The sequence below is a fragment of the Chelmon rostratus genome, chromosome 15, assembly GCF_017976325.1.
Source record: "Chelmon rostratus isolate fCheRos1 chromosome 15, fCheRos1.pri, whole genome shotgun sequence".
Taxonomy (NCBI): domain Eukaryota; kingdom Metazoa; phylum Chordata; class Actinopteri; order Chaetodontiformes; family Chaetodontidae; genus Chelmon; species Chelmon rostratus.
The window spans coordinates 7,368,480-7,385,699 of record NC_055672.1 but is presented as its reverse complement, the minus strand read 5'-3'; the positions used below and the strand labels follow the sequence as shown (position 1 = coordinate 7,385,699).

General features: G+C 40.9%; 2 protein-coding genes across 3 annotated transcripts; one reads left to right on the top strand and one right to left on the bottom strand.

Moving 5' to 3' along the window:
- The first annotated feature begins 323 nt into the window (after nt 1–323).
- Nucleotides 324–7,255, top strand: dusp23b (dual specificity phosphatase 23b). Of its 2 annotated transcripts, none has more exons than XM_041953255.1 (4): nt 324–454; nt 2,053–2,332; nt 3,125–4,355; nt 4,901–7,255. In XM_041953255.1, exons 2-3 carry the CDS (start codon nt 2,063–2,065, stop codon nt 3,308–3,310), a joined length of 456 nt encoding a protein of 151 aa, XP_041809189.1. In that variant the 5' UTR covers nt 324–454; nt 2,053–2,062; the 3' UTR covers nt 3,311–4,355; nt 4,901–7,255. The 2 variants fall into 2 exon arrangements, with proteins under 2 accessions (XP_041809189.1, XP_041809188.1); XM_041953254.1 differs by having other exon boundaries at nt 376–851.
- Nucleotides 3,675–15,902, bottom strand: LOC121618501 (afadin). The gene is made up of 24 exons (XM_041954013.1): nt 15,807–15,902; nt 14,294–14,486; nt 13,842–13,948; nt 13,613–13,740; nt 13,411–13,508; nt 13,225–13,305; nt 12,905–13,110; nt 12,628–12,773; nt 11,906–12,000; nt 11,487–11,758; nt 11,086–11,229; nt 8,379–8,577; nt 8,170–8,261; nt 8,002–8,088; nt 7,809–7,874; nt 7,615–7,688; nt 6,900–7,018; nt 6,659–6,793; nt 6,447–6,541; nt 6,115–6,255; nt 4,883–5,773; nt 4,229–4,325; nt 4,075–4,120; nt 3,675–3,768 (listed from the first exon to the last, which is right to left on the bottom strand). The coding sequence occupies exons 1-24, from the start codon at nt 15,900–15,902 to the stop codon at nt 3,675–3,677; spliced, it is 3,702 nt and encodes a 1,233-aa protein (XP_041809947.1).
- Between the last annotated feature and the right edge of the window lie 1,318 nt (nt 15,903–17,220).

Here is a 17,220-nt window from a genome sequence, read left to right as displayed (position 1 = left end):
ATAACGTGGCCACATGAAGGCTTGTAATCATAACGTCAAAGTTTCCGACACATAAAGTTTGATGAATAACAGAATGCTGTCGGCTGTATGAACAAGTATGTTCCACACATGCTCGGAGGCTGCTGTTAGAGAGATTTATAAAGTAACTTAAATACATTTATAATGTACAATAATTTGTATTATTGCTGTTTGGAGAACGTAACGTTAAGTTAGGCACGTCTGAATTACAGCCATTCATTGCAGGAAACTTACACTTGAACATTTCATCCGCCACCTCGTTCAAATGTGCCAGCTGTGGGGGCGGAGTCTCCATACCGTTCAGTTGAAAGACTTCCGGGAAGGATGCACTCATGTATCCTCGCTCCTTGTTCCTCGGATCAGACAGCCGGCAACATGGCGGCCTAGAAGAACTTCCAGTTCGATCGAGGAGCGAGAAAAACGACAATTAAGAGAAGTGAGATATACCCCTAGTGTTTCAGCGAATGTAGCAGGCAAATCCACCACCGTTATCACCGTAAAGTATTGCAAGGACGGAAAGATTGACAGGCTAGCAATGTTTAGTAGGGAGGGCGGGGTTTAGTAGACAGTCCGTTGACTTCAGTTCGCTTTGCTTTCCTGAGCTAGTTTTTGAGAGCAGCTTTCCGGCTCCACCCAGCATTACAACAGCGTGCGTTGATTAAATAAAGTATTTGTAATGTTGCCTTAGGTGGCATTAGAATATGCTGAAATAGCTGAACTGGGTACGTCTCACCCAACTCTGCTGCCAGGGTACGTAGCGATTAGCCGGACGGTTAGCCGCATAGCACAAGCAGCTCAACTTCCGGGACGTCTGCTCATCTCAAAGGAAAACCGTAAGTAATTGTGCGGTTAGTAGTAGAGAGACTGAGCATTTGTGTGCCTGCGTTCATTAACTGATGGTTAATGTATGGCTTCACTTAAGCTAACAAACAACGTCAGAATGGATCGCGTTATAAGGGTTACAAAACTTCGGGGGAGCTAGCTGGCAGGAACAGGTGGACTTTTGCAAGTTAGCTTCAAGCGTCTCCCACTTGACGCTCTGTGGCATTTCGCTGCCGTCCGGCATCAAACTACCCGTTTGGACCTCAGCACCGGCCTTACTCTTTATTATTATTATTTCAATAATAACATCGCCATTTTATTTATATGCTTAAACTTAAAAAAAAAAAATCTTTGTTACCTCAGAGCAACATTGGGTGCATCCCAATTGTCTTGAGTTGCATCCACGTTTCCCTCACTTGCATCTTTTTCTTGCGACCTAGTCCCTCCCACCCAGGATGCAAGGAGAGAAGAAAGGAGGAAATATGTTTTAAGAGAATTGAGCTGTTCACACTCATTCAGTGGAGTCACACAGATTTATACGTGTTGAGACTACCTAGCTAGATGGGAGTTTTATTTATATATATATATATATATATATATATATATATATATATATATATATATATATATATATATACTATATCATGCTTACATGGAGATGTGTTTGAATGCATAATTATTATTATGCAATTTCTTAACTGTCTACTGAACACAGAATGAGCACAAAAACATTTTATGGGCATAAGGAACATGATGGAGCAGTTAGGGGCCGTCGCTCTGGCAGTGAGGAGAGTCAGGAACAGTGGATCCCAGACTCAGGTGTGAGTCAAAGCTAGGAGGTCGGGGGTCATTCAGCAGCAGTAAGCAGTGGGTGCATGTGTGTTTGTTCGCGTGCGTGTCAGTGGATGAAGAAGGGTGTATGACTGCTTCCTGAGGTTCCACACAGGAGTGTGTGCTTTGTCAAAAAGATGAACACTGATTCTTCCAAAGAACACTCACACATATACCTGCATACACTGGCTAACCCCCCCCCCCCACACACACACACACACACACACATACACACACAGACACGAGTGATTTTTAGCCTGAGAGATAATGTTTTAGTACAAATTTCGCTGCTTTATTTTAGTGTAAAGTGTATCAAGTAATAACGTGGTGTATGTAAATAAACTGGCTTGATTTGACTCAGTCTTTGTCCCCTCTTCTCAGTTTGACAAGCATGGCCTCCACTTCCCCACACAATTTCTCCTGGGTCACGCCAGGCAAGCTGGCTGGTCTGGCGCTGCCCAGGATGACATCTGAATACCAATTCCTCCTGGACAACGGTATCAGGCACTTGGTTTGCCTGTGTGAGCGAAAACCACCATACTATGACTCGTGCCCAGAGTTAAATCTGCACCACATAAAGATTGCGGACTTCACTCCTCCTTCACCGAGTCAGATTGACAGATTCCTCTCTATCGTGGAAGAGGCCAACTCCAAGGGGGAGGTAAGAACTCAGATACTTGCTAGACTGTGCTTGATGAATGGTTATGCTTATAAAGTACTTTCAAGTCCCTCCAGGGGTTGAGTCTGGTATTGTACGCTGGCTCACAAGCCACAAATACTGTAACCTAATATATCTGGCATCAAGATTACTTGATTTTGGCGAAACCGTTGGAACAGTGGAAAGGAAAAACTGCCTTGCACAACCTTACAGCTCCTCCAAAATACATGAATCAAAGAGGAAGAAAAAAGGGTGTGTCAGTGTGTAGGACTGCATACTAAGCATTCAGTTTTTTAGGATCTCAAAAAGGCTCTCAGCAGGTTTTAATAAAGCTCAGTCTGATATTTGTAGTATCTGATTCTTCCTCCAGTACTCAAAACAGGGTCAGTATTCCTGGTTTTATTCAGTGGTACTTGCAGAAATGGTTGGAACTAATGATAATTTTCATTTTCAACTATCAATTTAACGAATCATTTGTTCTAGAAAATGAAAGTAGTGAAGTAGAGAAAAAAAACTTGTAATTCCTAAAACTAACAGGGATGTCTTCTAATAGCTGGCTTTGTCTGATTAACAGTCTAAAACCCAAACATCAAGCAAGAGAAAGACTCGCATTTTCACAATTAGAAAGCTGGAACAAAACACAACTTCAACAGGCGATCAAAGTGATTGGCCTGAAATCAACATACCTACCTACAAAAACAGAATGCAAACTCCTGTCTCAACGGTAACTCATGCAGGATGTGTGCTGTGATACAGACGACTGAACAAAGTCAATACTGTGTTGTGCCTCCTCAGGGTGTGGGAGTTCACTGCATGCACGGTCATGGGAGAACAGGGACCATGCTGGCCTGCTACCTGGTGAAGACGGGGAAGATGTCCGGGATCGACGCCATCAACGAGATCCGCAGACTACGCCGGGGCTCGATCGAAACTCACGAACAAGAGAAAGCTGTAGTGCAGTTTTATCAGCGCACAAAGTAGCACAACGTAACACTGGACACAGCAAACGTCTTAGGTTATAATCATAAAATAACTGGAAGAGGTGCCTTAATTGTGTTGCGAAATACTTTATTATCTTGGAATGGGAAACACAAGAATGAATGTTTAAATGGGTGATGAATGGATGTCCAGGACAACAATCCTGAACCCAATACTGACATAAACTACAGTATTCCTGTGGAACACTTGACTAAGGTGGACATTTCTACAGTAAATACATAGATGCACTGGCTTCTTACATGGTACTGTGTACGGTCATTTTGCTAGCACATCATTTCTTTTCTTTATATAGATTACAGACGTTTTCCTCCTCTGAGGTTTCTGATTACAAGGCTTTAACCTTTGTTCATGCACTGGACGCCAGGGAAAAGAGACGCTGACGCTCCTTGAATGTGAGCTTTTCAGGCGCCGACGCTCTCTTGATTTTCTCCTCCTGGTTTCTGTAAATATACGATGATTTTAACGATAATGTTCAAATTGTATTGATGTGGAAATACTTACAAAGTAAGTAGTAGTTAAAATAGACGTATAGAGTATTTATTTTAAACACTTTTAAACTAGTTTAGGAAGAATTGGATTGATGTCTCACTGTTTTAAGAAGTACAGTGACACTAAATGAAGAAGCTTGTGGTAGTATAGTTCTGACATTTCGGCGTCATTCAGCCATCATGAGTGAGAATGCTACATAAACAGCTGCTTGTTAATCTTGATTCCCTTTTGTTCAACAGCCAGAAGGTTAAACTCACGTTTTCAAAGCTCCGTTGTCTTGACTCCTTCCACTCGATCTCTGATCTGCCAAAAACATGAAACTGTTGTAATGTGCAATAAAATAAGATGTCTGATGAGTAGATCCTCTTGAATAAATGAAACTGATAATGAACTTCTAATACTTGCAGTTACCTGTCTTTGCTTCGTCTTCCTTCTGGGAGAGATGAGTTCCAGCCTGCTTGTCTGGCTCCTTCAGTTCAGTCTTGATGTTCCCAGCAGAGCTTCTCTTCTAAAGTTTGGAAAAAATCAATTATTAGAGGTAATTTAGCATTTTAAATACCAGTTTCATTATCCAAACATCTGTGGATGACAGAAATATTCCTTTGTAAATCGAAGTTGAGACTTCTAACATTTTTAGAAATCATGATGACTTACACATGCAGCTAACTGAGGCATGGTCAGTACTGTCATGCAGCTGGCCTTATGAAGTGTTTAAGAGCAACCTGACACAACTATATTTAGTCATAAAATACTACAATCATGAAGTAGTTTATAGGCAGCTTTTTTGTATAACCCATTTGATCTGAAACAAGACATAAACATGTTTTATCCTGTGTTGCAGGAAGTCTTAATGACCTATAGTCATAATTAATAGTGCTTATATACAGTATTTGGCAGAAAGTGTTGTACCCACTTTCCCTCAACCTGCCTTATTTACTCAAGTTACTGATTCACTACATTTCCCAGAATGCCTTTAGACAAACAACATCAGATTTCCTTACATTCTTTTTCTGAAGTATTTTAAGGTGGATCTTCCCTTTACCCATGGCCTGTGTCATGCGTCACCTGTGTTCTTGTCTCCAGCTGCTGTATCGTCAGCATCATGTCCAGATCTTCATCTTCCTCCTCATCGTCATCCTCTCCTCTCTGCTGAATCTCCTGCAGCCTCCTCTGAAACTGCCACTCCAGGCTGAGCTTGCGCAGCCGGTCGCTCTCCTCCACCGTGCGCTTCGCTTTGGCCTGGAGCTCCTGCACCTCCTGCTCCAGGAGCTCCACTACATGAAGCCTCTGCTGTTTCTCCAGCTTCTCCTGGGCCTCCCTCCTCCACGGATCACCCAGCTCCTGAGGGTCTTTTTGCTTTGAGGGAACTGAGCCCTGCCTTTGTTGAGTTGGAGGTTCTTGGAAGGAGACATGTTTTGTTGGGGTGGTGCTTACTTGGGATTTTGTTGCCTGGTCCCTGTGTGTGGTGGATCTTTGCTGCTGTGATGGAAGTGGGGGCTGAGGCAGCTTCTTGGTTGCAGGAAGGGGGCATGCGTAAATATGATTAGCTTGGTTCTGAGGACTCTCTTTAGTTCCATTTACTTTACTTTTCTTCACTACAAGCAAAGATGAACTGTGGAAGGTGGTGAGTGGAGGATTTGTGTGTGTGTTCACCGCTCTGGTTACAGGGATGTCGATGCGTATTGGCTGGATCGAAGGTGTAGGTGCTGGGTGTTGTGAAAAAGGAGTTCTCCACATGCCGGCGCCACTTGTATGGCTGCTCTGCTGTCGCTTTGTAAGAGGACAGTTTTCTGAGAGGATGTCATGAGTAGAAACACTTGAGCGAATCGGGAAGGATGAATAGTGGCTCATGGTTTGCTTTGCATGCTGGTCCCTCTGCTCCCAAAAATTCTGCCGTTTGTCCAGCAGGGGGCCTCCACTGTCCATGCACAAGTTCTCCTGTGACAGAGCTTGGCGCTAGAAGGGAAAATACAGGTTTTTGTGGCTTTTGCCCACTTGTATTCATCTTTTTATGTACAGTCAGAACAGGATGAAGTACACACATCTACACAAATAAAATACCAGCACAACAATGCAAACGTAAAAGTCTGGTACTTCAAATCTTACTAAAACTAAATATTATCAGCAACATGTACTTAAAGTATCAAAAGTAAAAGTAATATTACTACAGTTTAGTAGTTTGATCTGGTGGTTCCAAGCCGAGGGTTCAGGCCCCTCCAAAAGGTCACGAGATAAATCTGAGGGGCTTTTGGTGCCAGAGGGACATTAAGACTCTGTAGCATGTTGTAAAGACTTACCATTAAGGTCTTCTTACTGGAACTCTGTCCGTCTAAAGGCCTCAAAGACACCTTGAATGTTTGCTGTGGTCGACTGAATTCACACAGGTTCTTGTCTTGGGATTTAGGGGTAGGAAGAGTCAAGTATTCCCTGTGAAATGTCTGAATAAAGACACGAAAAGTAAACAAAAAAGGTAATTTTGTGACATAAATTCAGTTAAAAACTGTTTATTCTTATAACGATGCAGCATTTCCTTCCCTTTTTTGTATTTGTCTGACACTGTTCTTCACAGTAGCTGGACATTTTACAGATGTTACAAGGAATTAGACGAAGGAATCTATAAAAATCTCACATCAGCACAGAGGTTGATACTAGAGACAGCGGTCATGTTGTTCCCTCTCAGAACAGGGTCAGCAGGTTCAGCTCCATCCTCGGGCCCAAAATCTGCTGAAATACAGAGAAAATACATGGAGTTATTCTTAGGACAGGCCCTAAAGCACTAAACATATTTCACATTAAGGCATTACTGTAAGTGCCCAGCAGCGGTAAGTGAAGTGCACCCACTGGTCATGTTGGGGTTGGAGCGATAAAGTTGCCTGTTTCTCTGCATTAACTGCTCTTTCTTCCTTTTGCTGCTTCCATGGAAATGTTCCGAGGGGCCCGGATCCACGACACCGTACAGCGTGAGCGCTTTACCGTCTGTATCAGCACAACTTTCATCGCCTTGTGAAGCAAGAAGAGGCAATGAGGCCCTGAAGAGCAGGACGGGAAAAAACAACATGGTTTAACTTGTGTATTTATTTACCTTTAATCCGCTCTAAGGTCGGCTCGCTCAGCAGAGCCCCCAGGCCATGGTAGCTCGCTCCAAACTTTGCAACCTGCAAGGTCACAACAGGGCCGGTTTGCATCATGATAGCTGCTGCCCTAAATCGATAGAAGATTAATAAGGTCAATTTATTTTTCATTTTTTCATTTGATTTCCTTATCAAACTTTTAAGCAAACACAACAGTGTAAAGACTGTATGGCCTTTGTTTAATACTTTTAATTAGATTATCTGGGTCTTGATCTGAGAGTAATGCTCTTTACACGTAATGCTCTTTGCTGGACGTGTACGTCCAGCCAAACTGCCTTTATTTCATGACTTTATCTGGAACTTAATAAAAACAAGAGCAAAACCAAGACGAGTCCGATCACTCTTTGACGATGTATTTAGGAACTGCAGTGTTTTGAGCTAAGTGCTAACTTCAGAGCTAACATGCGACAAAGCTTTTAGCAGTTATAGTATTTACCATGCACATCATCTTAGTTTAGCATGTTGGCATGCTAACATTTGCAAACTAAAAAAAAAAAATAATAATGGTAATTCATTCAGTAGGTGTTGAGATATTTCAGTCTGGACCGAAGTAGAGGAACAACTGACCAACAGACTGTTAAAGCCGTTCCTAGAGCCACGCTGCTAGCATGACTAAACACATGACCTTTTCCCAGCCAGTTGTGTAACCGGCTGTTATGTAGCTACCTTTCTTGGCTGAGGCCAACCAGGCTTTGACCATCCACACTCAGCAGCTGATCCCCAGCTGTTAACCTGCCGTTCTGCACAAAGTAGAGACACTAGAGATTTTGTCCATTCTTTCAGCATTTTTTTTGCACAATTCCGTTCAAATGATTCTTTACGTGTCACATCTGAAGAATCAAAAACGTGTTAGGTCTCACCATTTCAGCTGGTCCTCCCTTGACAATAGATTTGATATAAATCCCAAGGTTACCTCGCCCTGCTGCCTGTGGCATAGTAAGAGGCAGGATGTTAATTAGTTGAGACATTAAGCAGATGATTTTCATGTTTGAATAGTTCCAGTTAGTGAACACATCAGAATTAGGAAAAAACAATGTGGCAGAGTTGAGGCACCTTGGCAGCCACAATGCTGACCCCCATCCCACTGTTCAGGGGTTTGTTCAGTGTGATAGTTACAGTCTCTGGCTCTCTGTGTGCTGCCTATTGAAGAAAATGATGTTGGAATTAAATTATATTTCAGCACATCCAGAACAGCTGAACACAGTTTGTGTTTTTGCTTACCAAGTCTGTGCTCTCGGCAGAAGAAGTCGGTTTACTGAAGTGCACGGTCCAGTCACCTTTAGAGTTCAGCTGGGATGTTAAAGAGCAGAGACCTGGAAGAGAAGGATGTCATTCAACATAAATATCAAGCGAAACAAAACATTTAGGTGTGTTTGTCACATTCCTGGTATTTTAAATTCGCATTTCAACTTTTTGCAAATATCCTATACCTTTTCTGCAAATTGGCTCTAAAAATTCCCTAAACCCTGGAGGGATTCCTCTCACAGAGTCACAGGAGTATCCTCCCTCCGGCAGCAGGAAGGGCAGGTGGAGGTCGAGGCTCTCCTCCAGCTGGATGTCCCGTCCTTCGCTCCGAATCAGGTTATCTGCACAGGCCTCCGCAGCCGTCACTACAACATCGATCAAATCCTGCAGCGAGGATGACAAGAGGATCAGACGGTGGAAACATTTCAGGAAAAGGTCGTTCTAGTATATAGATTGGCATTTGTCATTCTGTGACAAGGCTTCAGGGAAGGGACATCCAATCTGCCTGCTGTGACCCTCAGCAAAATACTGAAGACCTTCCTGCAGGTGACCCTGACTGCTGACCTCCCTGGAGAGGGAGAAGAGTACAACATGAAAGTATACTTAATATATCATGAGCTTTGTGAATGAGCAGTTTTACCATGTTTGCCTCTTTGGTTTTTAAGTAAACCCACTAAATTCCAATCAATTATATATGATATATATAATATATATATCATATGATATATGATATGGCAATGAAGTACTGATTCTGAATCTTACTGTACTTGAGTGTTTTTATTTAATGTCCTCCTACTTCACTACATTTCAGAGGAAACTACTTTTCTGATGCATTGTTATCAGTGAAACTATGCCCCACAGTATGTAATGAAGTTAAAAGCTTCACCACTGAACATTAGTAATGTCCTGTTTACATGGAAATGCATCTGCAATTATGCAATAATGTAGCATAATAGTAATAATACTGACAAGGGACATTCTGCTGTATGATGAGTACTTTTGCTTTAATACTTTACAGTTACTTTGTTGATGATTCTTGCACATTTTACTTGCAGGACATACATTGTAATGACTTCAGTAAAAGATCTAAATACCTTCTTTCACCACCAGTGGCAGCAGTACTGCCATTATTAGTAGTTGTAAGTAGAGGTATTGGAGAAGAAGTCATTGGTAACAGGTGATAGTATCATGATTGGGTATTTGGAGTCCACCACCGGCAGTAGCCAACAGCAGTTGTAGCAGTAGTAGTAGTAGTAGTAGTAGTCATCATGGTAACAGCAGTGGAAGCAGTTGTCCCACAAGTTTAGATTAACAGCCGATTGCTAAATTAATGTGCTGGAGGTGGTTGAAGTCATATCAGCTGCACTTCAGTTTTACTGTATTGTAAAAAAAAAAAAACCCATAGAGGCTGTTGGATTGATATCCCTCCGCGGTTCAAAGAGTATTGAACGCAGCCTTTTCAGGGAAGGCGGGATATTTCAATTGGCAATGCCCCGCCCACCGCTGCTCGCGACTCTTTTCGTTAGCCGTTGATTAGCTATATCAACTGCAGCAAATGTTTGCGTGGATTTGGGAGTCCTGAGTGTCCCGTCCTGCTGTCTGCTCTCCGTTTACTTCAGCAAGCTAAGTATTTCCTACTAACATTTTTAATGTGAGTGTATGTTTTTGCTATGTTTTCTCTGTGTTTGTATGCTTGGCTAAGCTAATGTTATGAGGTTGCCAATGGCTGCTAGCTAACACTACCCTGCTCTCTTATGGTTGATCAATTAATTTCAGTTGAACTTTGCTGGTTGCTGTGCGCTTTTATGCGGTAACTATCATAACTAGTCACATGCAGTATTTGCATTGTTGTCACATGTTAATGAATTTAATTTAGAGGCTGAGATTTGTTTTTGTTTTTGTTTTGGTTGTTGTTTGACACTAGCCAAAGGTGTAGCTTTTACATATTGGGATTATCCTTAGCATTAAGGCTACATGCAAGTCACAGAACTAATGTTACCATCTATTACTATATTTCTCAAATTCTCAGACTCTTCCAAATAGCATGATAACATGAAATAGTACGAAAATAGTTTTTATGTTTAATTGTATTTATTTTTATTTATTTGGATGTTTTTTTTAACTTGACCTAACCCAAACAAAGATGGTAGCTGGAAATGAAATAGCCACCTCCTTGCTTGATTTGTGCAAGTCAAGAAAAACACTAATGCATTATTGTGCATGAAAATATAAGAAGAATGAAAATAATGGAAATCAGAGCATCATTATAGGTTGGAATGTAGCCACATCAGAGGCACAGACTGGGGTTGATTTAGCATTTGGTTTCATATTCAAAGTAGTCAAATATGAATTCTGATGTTTGAGTGTCACTGGGAGGGGCTGAATTGGGTTTTGTGGCATATTTCCTACTAGACTGATGTAGTTGTTTCAGATGACAAGCCCAGGATATGCAAGAGGCAGTATTGTAAATGGGTGTTGTCTTGAACACAGCCCATTCACTAAATTATGCCTCTGTTATATTGGCTTAATGGGGAATTTGACATGGCTTTTGTTAAATAAGATCTGTTGTCTAATTCACACTCTCTTTACTATATTCTGCATGTATTATTCATTATCATATTCATCATTGTTAATTATTCATATAATGAAATCTACACTGCTGAGGTCCTGTTTTGTTGTTGAGGCTGCTGCTATATACAACCGCAGAATGCTAAATACCCTAAATATCGAGTCTGTACAGTACATACTCACTTAAAAAAAGCTCTGATCTAAGCTCTTATTAGTTGCAATACTCTGTTGTCGTCTTCTCATCTTCTTGATATAAAAAATGGATATGTCCCAGAAAATGGCATCATAGTGAGAGGAGTTGAAGAATACACAAGAAGTACTCACAGGGGGGATGTGAGGCTCATTGCTTGCATAGAGGTAGCCAGCTAGCAACGCCTGCAGCTGCAGTGAGTTCAACTTGAAACAGGTATTCTGGATGTCCTTCGCATCTTTCATTGAGTACTTATTCATGGTCAGGAGCATGGTTGCCTAGAAACAGCGAGGCAATGCTATTTTAACAGCTTGCACTGAATGAAATATGTGCTCTGACACATAATTAAGACCTGAGGTAAAAACTGCAAAGTATAAACAAGTTCAGAAATGTATTTGATTACTAAGAAGTTCATGTAATAAATCTATAAAAGGTTTGAGGTAGAATCTTACACTGGTCCCATATTTCTAAAAGCCCAGTGTAAAGCTTATTTTTTTTACCAATATTCAGACATGTAGTGCAAGGATGGACCAACCTGGATAATGTGTCCGAGGTGGCAGTCAGCAGCCAGCTCCAGGCCCTGTCTCTCCGCCCAGGCTTCGATGGCCATGAGCCTCTGGCGGAGAGCAGCTCCCCAGTAGTGGGAGCGCAAACCTGGAGTGTTGGCCTCTGGGCACATCAGCTGGTTGAAAAGCCAGGCACTGATGAAATGGAAGAGTTGGGAGAAGAGCTGGATGGTGAGGGCGGGGTTGACCCGACAGCGGCGTAAAAGAAACATGGCGTTCATCAAGGTGTTCAGCACCATCTCTGCAACAGGCAAGACAAACGTTTCTAGCATTTGAACAGTAGGCAAAATGTTGTGCAACATTACAGCTCTTCCAAAAGTATTGTCCTGTGTGGTTTAGTGAGTAACATAATTATTGCTGTAGTATTTATAAACAAACAAACATTTACCTATACCAGCTGGCAATGGGCCATGTTGCTCAGGATCAATCAAGAAAGTTGGCAAGTGCTTCCTTAACTCATTCTGTAGACACTGTAGTAGGCAACTATGGGGAATTAAAACATACATGTATGAACAAAAACTTTGCACTGTACATTATGTGTCACATGCATCAGCACAAGTATTTTCTGTCTGGATGCTTTTAGCTAATATGCTACATTTTATTTTTTACAGAAACACATAATATAAACCTTTTTGATATGGATTGAATATCCCCAAAACTTGTTTGTACTGCAAGTTCTGTTCTGTTATTGCATGCCTTCTGCCATATATCCGAATACTGATCTATCTGCAGTAAATGAAATATTGGTCGATAATTCATTGTCTATAGAAAGTATTTACAGACAAAGAAGAAATTGCATGTTGCAGAAACAGTTAGGAAGTTCTTGTGTGTGCTGTTTGGGTTTGGAAGTTCAGGATTCCTATGCCAGTGGGAAACCTATTTTTAAATCATTTTGTTTTTTTGTGGCAAGAGACTTGTAGCAGGCTCTAAGAGGGCAAGGGCTTGGATAGGTAGAAAGCTAGGTGAGCAGGGTCAGCTGTGATTTTTAGCTGTGCTTTTAACGACACAGTGACACATTTGATGGGTGGCGGAAGGCTGTGCTGAGTGTGCTGCAGTTTCAGTTTGGATTCAAAATCACTGAATCTCTTCGGTCACATTTGTCGTCCGTACCTGTAAGCTTTGTGCACCAGGTGGGACAGATCGAGCTGACTTTGCTGTGTGAGTGGGCTGAGGTCTTTGTCATGCTTGAGAAAGTTCAGAAGCTCAGAGGAGTTGGCCATCCAGAAGGCGAGAGCGCCCGCGATGGCCTGCTGCCTCTGTAAGGCAAATATAGCAGCAGTGTCATGTGAACTCACAGAACATCTGGTGTGTCTTCAGTTTCTCAGTTATCTTATAAACTGATATTTGTGTGCAAATGTAACAAAAACTAGAGGTTTTCTGTACTTGCCTGGATGACCTTCCCTGTCATGGCCACCATTTTGTTCGCAATCGAGGTTACATTGTGTGACTGCCCAGAAGGTGGAGAGCCTCGCTTGTAGTGGCATTGCAGAGCAAAGCGCCCCACAGCATAGAGGATGTATGCAGGTGAGAGCTTGAAATGAACTGTGGAGCTGTTGGTGTAATTTATGACTGCAGACAGGAAGGCTTCCTTAGCTGAAATGTAAAAGACACCAGCAGGGGGCAGGAGGACATTATGAGAGTGAGGAGAGTGATCCCACAGCTGACAGGTATCAAACTAGAAATTAACACTGCTTGTGTCATACTTACAGTTATCACAGAATTTAATTCCAATTGGTAATCCAGGTTGGTCAGTAGAATCAGGATACAGACTTCCTGTGTGCTTTTCTTCTGTATTTTAGCAAAGAGAAGAAAGATTTTGTATTATGTAATATGAATTTATTGATTAGACTCTACTTCTACTGTCTATTTTTCTACAGTTGGCAGGTTACTGACCTTGGGCAGCCTGCCTCTGTTGCTTTTTGCTTTCTGTGCATTGCTTTTTTGTCTCATGGTGAGACATGCTGTTGTTGCTCAGTGGCTTTTCAGTTGACCTGGATATTTGTTTAAAGGGGCGGATGTTATTCTGATGGTTAGGTAGGCCTGAAGCCAGTAGTCTGGAAAACAAAAATTCATAGTGAACGATGAAACATTTTACCCATTGCCTTCCTCTGAAACCTTGCCAGTTGCTTTAGTTTTGTTCTTCTCTTTCTTCTTTTCTTTTCTTGACAATGTTCTCTTAAAGGTTTGGATCATGCCTCCTCTTTCCTTCTCGTGACAGTTTTCCTTTATTGTTCAACACACATAAAAAGAACATAGACACAAGATTATGTGTGAGTGAAGAGAAAGTGAAACTGGGGACTCGATTAATCAATTAAGAGTGTTACCTCCACACTCTCCTTGTCTTTCTTGAGCACAAAACGTCCGTCTCTGTTGTCTGTGGTCCAGTTTAATTGTACAACCAAAGGCCTCTCATCCAGATCCAGTTTCCTTTCTTATTCCACATACAAAGCACAGAAAAATATTTAGAGCATATTTTTAAATCAGCTGAACTACTACAATATCACCAACTGCACCTAAAATCACTGAACAGTTCAATGAGTGATAAATGATACTTTGTTGACTAATTTATTCATTGTTTGGTGTAGTTCAAAACTCCCAAATCTTCAAATGACTGGACATATTTGAGAGAAAAAAGTACAATAATGTAATTTCCTTGTCAACAATACAGTATGAGAATTTATTCATTAATTTATTAATTCTGTGTCCCAAGAGGAAAAGAAGCAGCAATTTAATCAGAATTTCCTTCACTTGGAGTCACTTGGAGTCCAGTGATTACCTTTGTTGGCGTGGATCTCATACAAGGAATAACTAGTGGTCAGCATTTTCATATCAGGCCTGAATTTCTCTGAAAGAGTTCCGATAACTTCATGAGTTGAAGAGGCGCTACCAACACGCAGGCACTTTGTGGCCACATTTCCTCCAACATGATCCTCAAAGTAGAAGCGCATCACACCATGAAACTCCAAGTTCTGCCAGAAAACGGAGAAGTTTTTTAGTCTTTAAGTGAAGAAACCATATTGTGTAGTATACTTCAATTCTAATCTATTAATTCTTGCGCATTTCATAGCTTGTAGTCTTTTCTCTGACTGCACTTGCCCTTCTTGTATAAAGCCAAACAATCAACCATTCATTGAGCTTTACATCAGAATTTAAACAGGAGTGCAGTCTAGCAAACTTAACAGCAAACATACGCAATGTAATTGATTCTTCAACTTAGAAAAGTGCATGCATTCATTAGGGGGTGAACCCAGTGTTTTGCTGTGTATTGAAACACAGAGGAAACAGAGGCAAAAGAGGAAATGTGGCAGAACAGAATAAACCAAAACTTAAAGTATGTTTCATTTCACGGGCCAGCCCAAGGTAGCATTCAGATTACTTGTTTGTGTCCATCAACAGTTCAAAACATAAATTAGGTTTACCGCGATAAACAACAAAGAAAAGCATCAAATGAGATCAAATGCCCATAGCATTCAGGCTGCAGCACAAATTTGTTTACACTGACTCTCATTCTACACAGTATAACAGCAGCATTCTAGCCACCTGCCAGCAGCTGTCAATCAGATGCGCACACTGCCACGCCCCCTCCGGCAATACTGCATTTTTGATGTTTTCCCACTTACCTTTTTTTTACTTTTGATAATAAAAAAACTTTGCAGTACATTTTAAAAAATATTTTGACATTTTTGACAGCAAAAGTGGATGACTAAATGTAATTTCAGTTTGGCTTAGTTAGACAGGTTACTCAACACAACCAGCACACAATGGGCTCACAATATGCACTGTAGCTAATTTAATGTTTTCTGTCTTTAACCAATTGCTAGTTTTTTAATTTACTTAAGGAAGTTCAATATCCCAAACAAAAAGGTGTGCAAAGTGACATAGCAACATTGTAATTTAGTCCTGAAGCTAAATTATCTTTATGCTATAATAGATAGTAAAGTATGTGAATCTAATCAGCCCTTAAGTGTTGAAATATAAAATATATAAGGCATTGGATAAAACATGAGTAATTGAATAAGACATGGGAATATTAATTAACTTATCGACCAGCCAAATTAATCAGTAAAAGTATAAACTGTCACAAAATGGAAATACTCAAGTAGCATACCTTTACCTCAAGCCTACTTCATACTAAAGAATTGTACAACAGTAGTTAAATATACTTGGGTGGGTGGGTGATACAGTTATATAAATGCAAGTACATCTAAAGTTGTATATAGAATAAAGGTTAACCCAACCAAGAACTTCTATGGTTTGTGAACCCTGTGTGATGTCTGCAGGCGACTCACCTCATCAGGTTGGCTTATTTCAAACAAGTCCAGTCTGTTGTCGTTCCACTGTCTGATGACTTTGGCTAATTTTGCTCGTTCTTCCTCCTCCGGCATTTTTCACTAATTGCATTAAAAGTTTCTATCTGACTTGCTGATGCAGATTTTCATCAGATGAAGACAGAGAGGAATATCTTCTGACAGAAAAGCTCTTATCTGTCCTGGGTATTGCATCCTATTAGGACCCCACCCCTTCTTCCATCTATTTTGCATTAGTTTGAAACTCTTTGTACTGTGCTGTGAGTTCTTAAGCATAATTACCTACTGCATCCCCACATCCACATCCCCTCCTCAAGCCCCCACATCCCGCTGCCCTCATTTAACGGGTCAGTGGATCTGTGGTATGTGAGGCAAACAGTTTCCTAATCATATATCTGTCACAAGCAAACGATTCCCATCTTTGTAGTCCACCAACAAATTGAATTTAAGCCATTGATTCATTTGATCTGTCATTTTGTCATTAATTGTGATCATAATTTCCATGAGCAAAAGTGCACATCTTGATTTGTCACAAGTTTGCTGGTGCAACTATTTTCATGTATTTCTAATACATTTTAACCATACTGCAGAAGTCATCATGTGATGCTGACAGTGTGCAGGAGTCTCAGAGACATTTTCACAACACCATGAGAGACATCCGTCCCCGTTTTCTCAGCGACACGGATATTTACGCTTGGGGGAATCCCACTTCTCATGCAGCATACCAGTGATTTTCAACATGATTTATGGTCTTCCCATTCATTCTGTATGTAGGGCAGCTTTTGTTGGCTGCTCTGAAGCTTTCTGCATAGACCTACAATGGAACAAAAGCCTTAACAAAACCAACCCTTAATTAGATATACAGTATGGTAGTAAAAAACTGAACAATCAAGGGTATTGTTGTCTGGATGTTTGAAAATGCAGAGAAGATAAAACATAGTTTCTGCCATGGTGAGCCATATGAGAAACAGGTACAAGGCTGCAGCCCATCAGCATATTATTTTTTATTTGCATTTATGAAATAGCAAGAAAAAAGTACCATTGGTCTGTCAAGGTTACATAATCTTCCATTTTTTGATGAAAGAAACACAGTGAAGAAATTTTGAAACAGCATCTGAATCGGGATCTGCATTAAATTGTCTGATGTGGCCACAATTTCTGGAGGATGTCTAAATCCTCTCTGGAACCACTGAGTTATAGCTATTTAAATGTAGCTGTAGCACCACCCACTGTAGAGAACATCCATCCAAAGTTTACAAGGTCAATCAGAGTTGATGTGTGCTTGTCATTTAAGTTATAGAAACAAGTGCATGGTGTGTTGTAGCAGTTGAACAGTCAAAGGGCTCACCTACAAAAATGTTTGCCAACACTTTTGGACCTCTCCAACCTGTCTTTG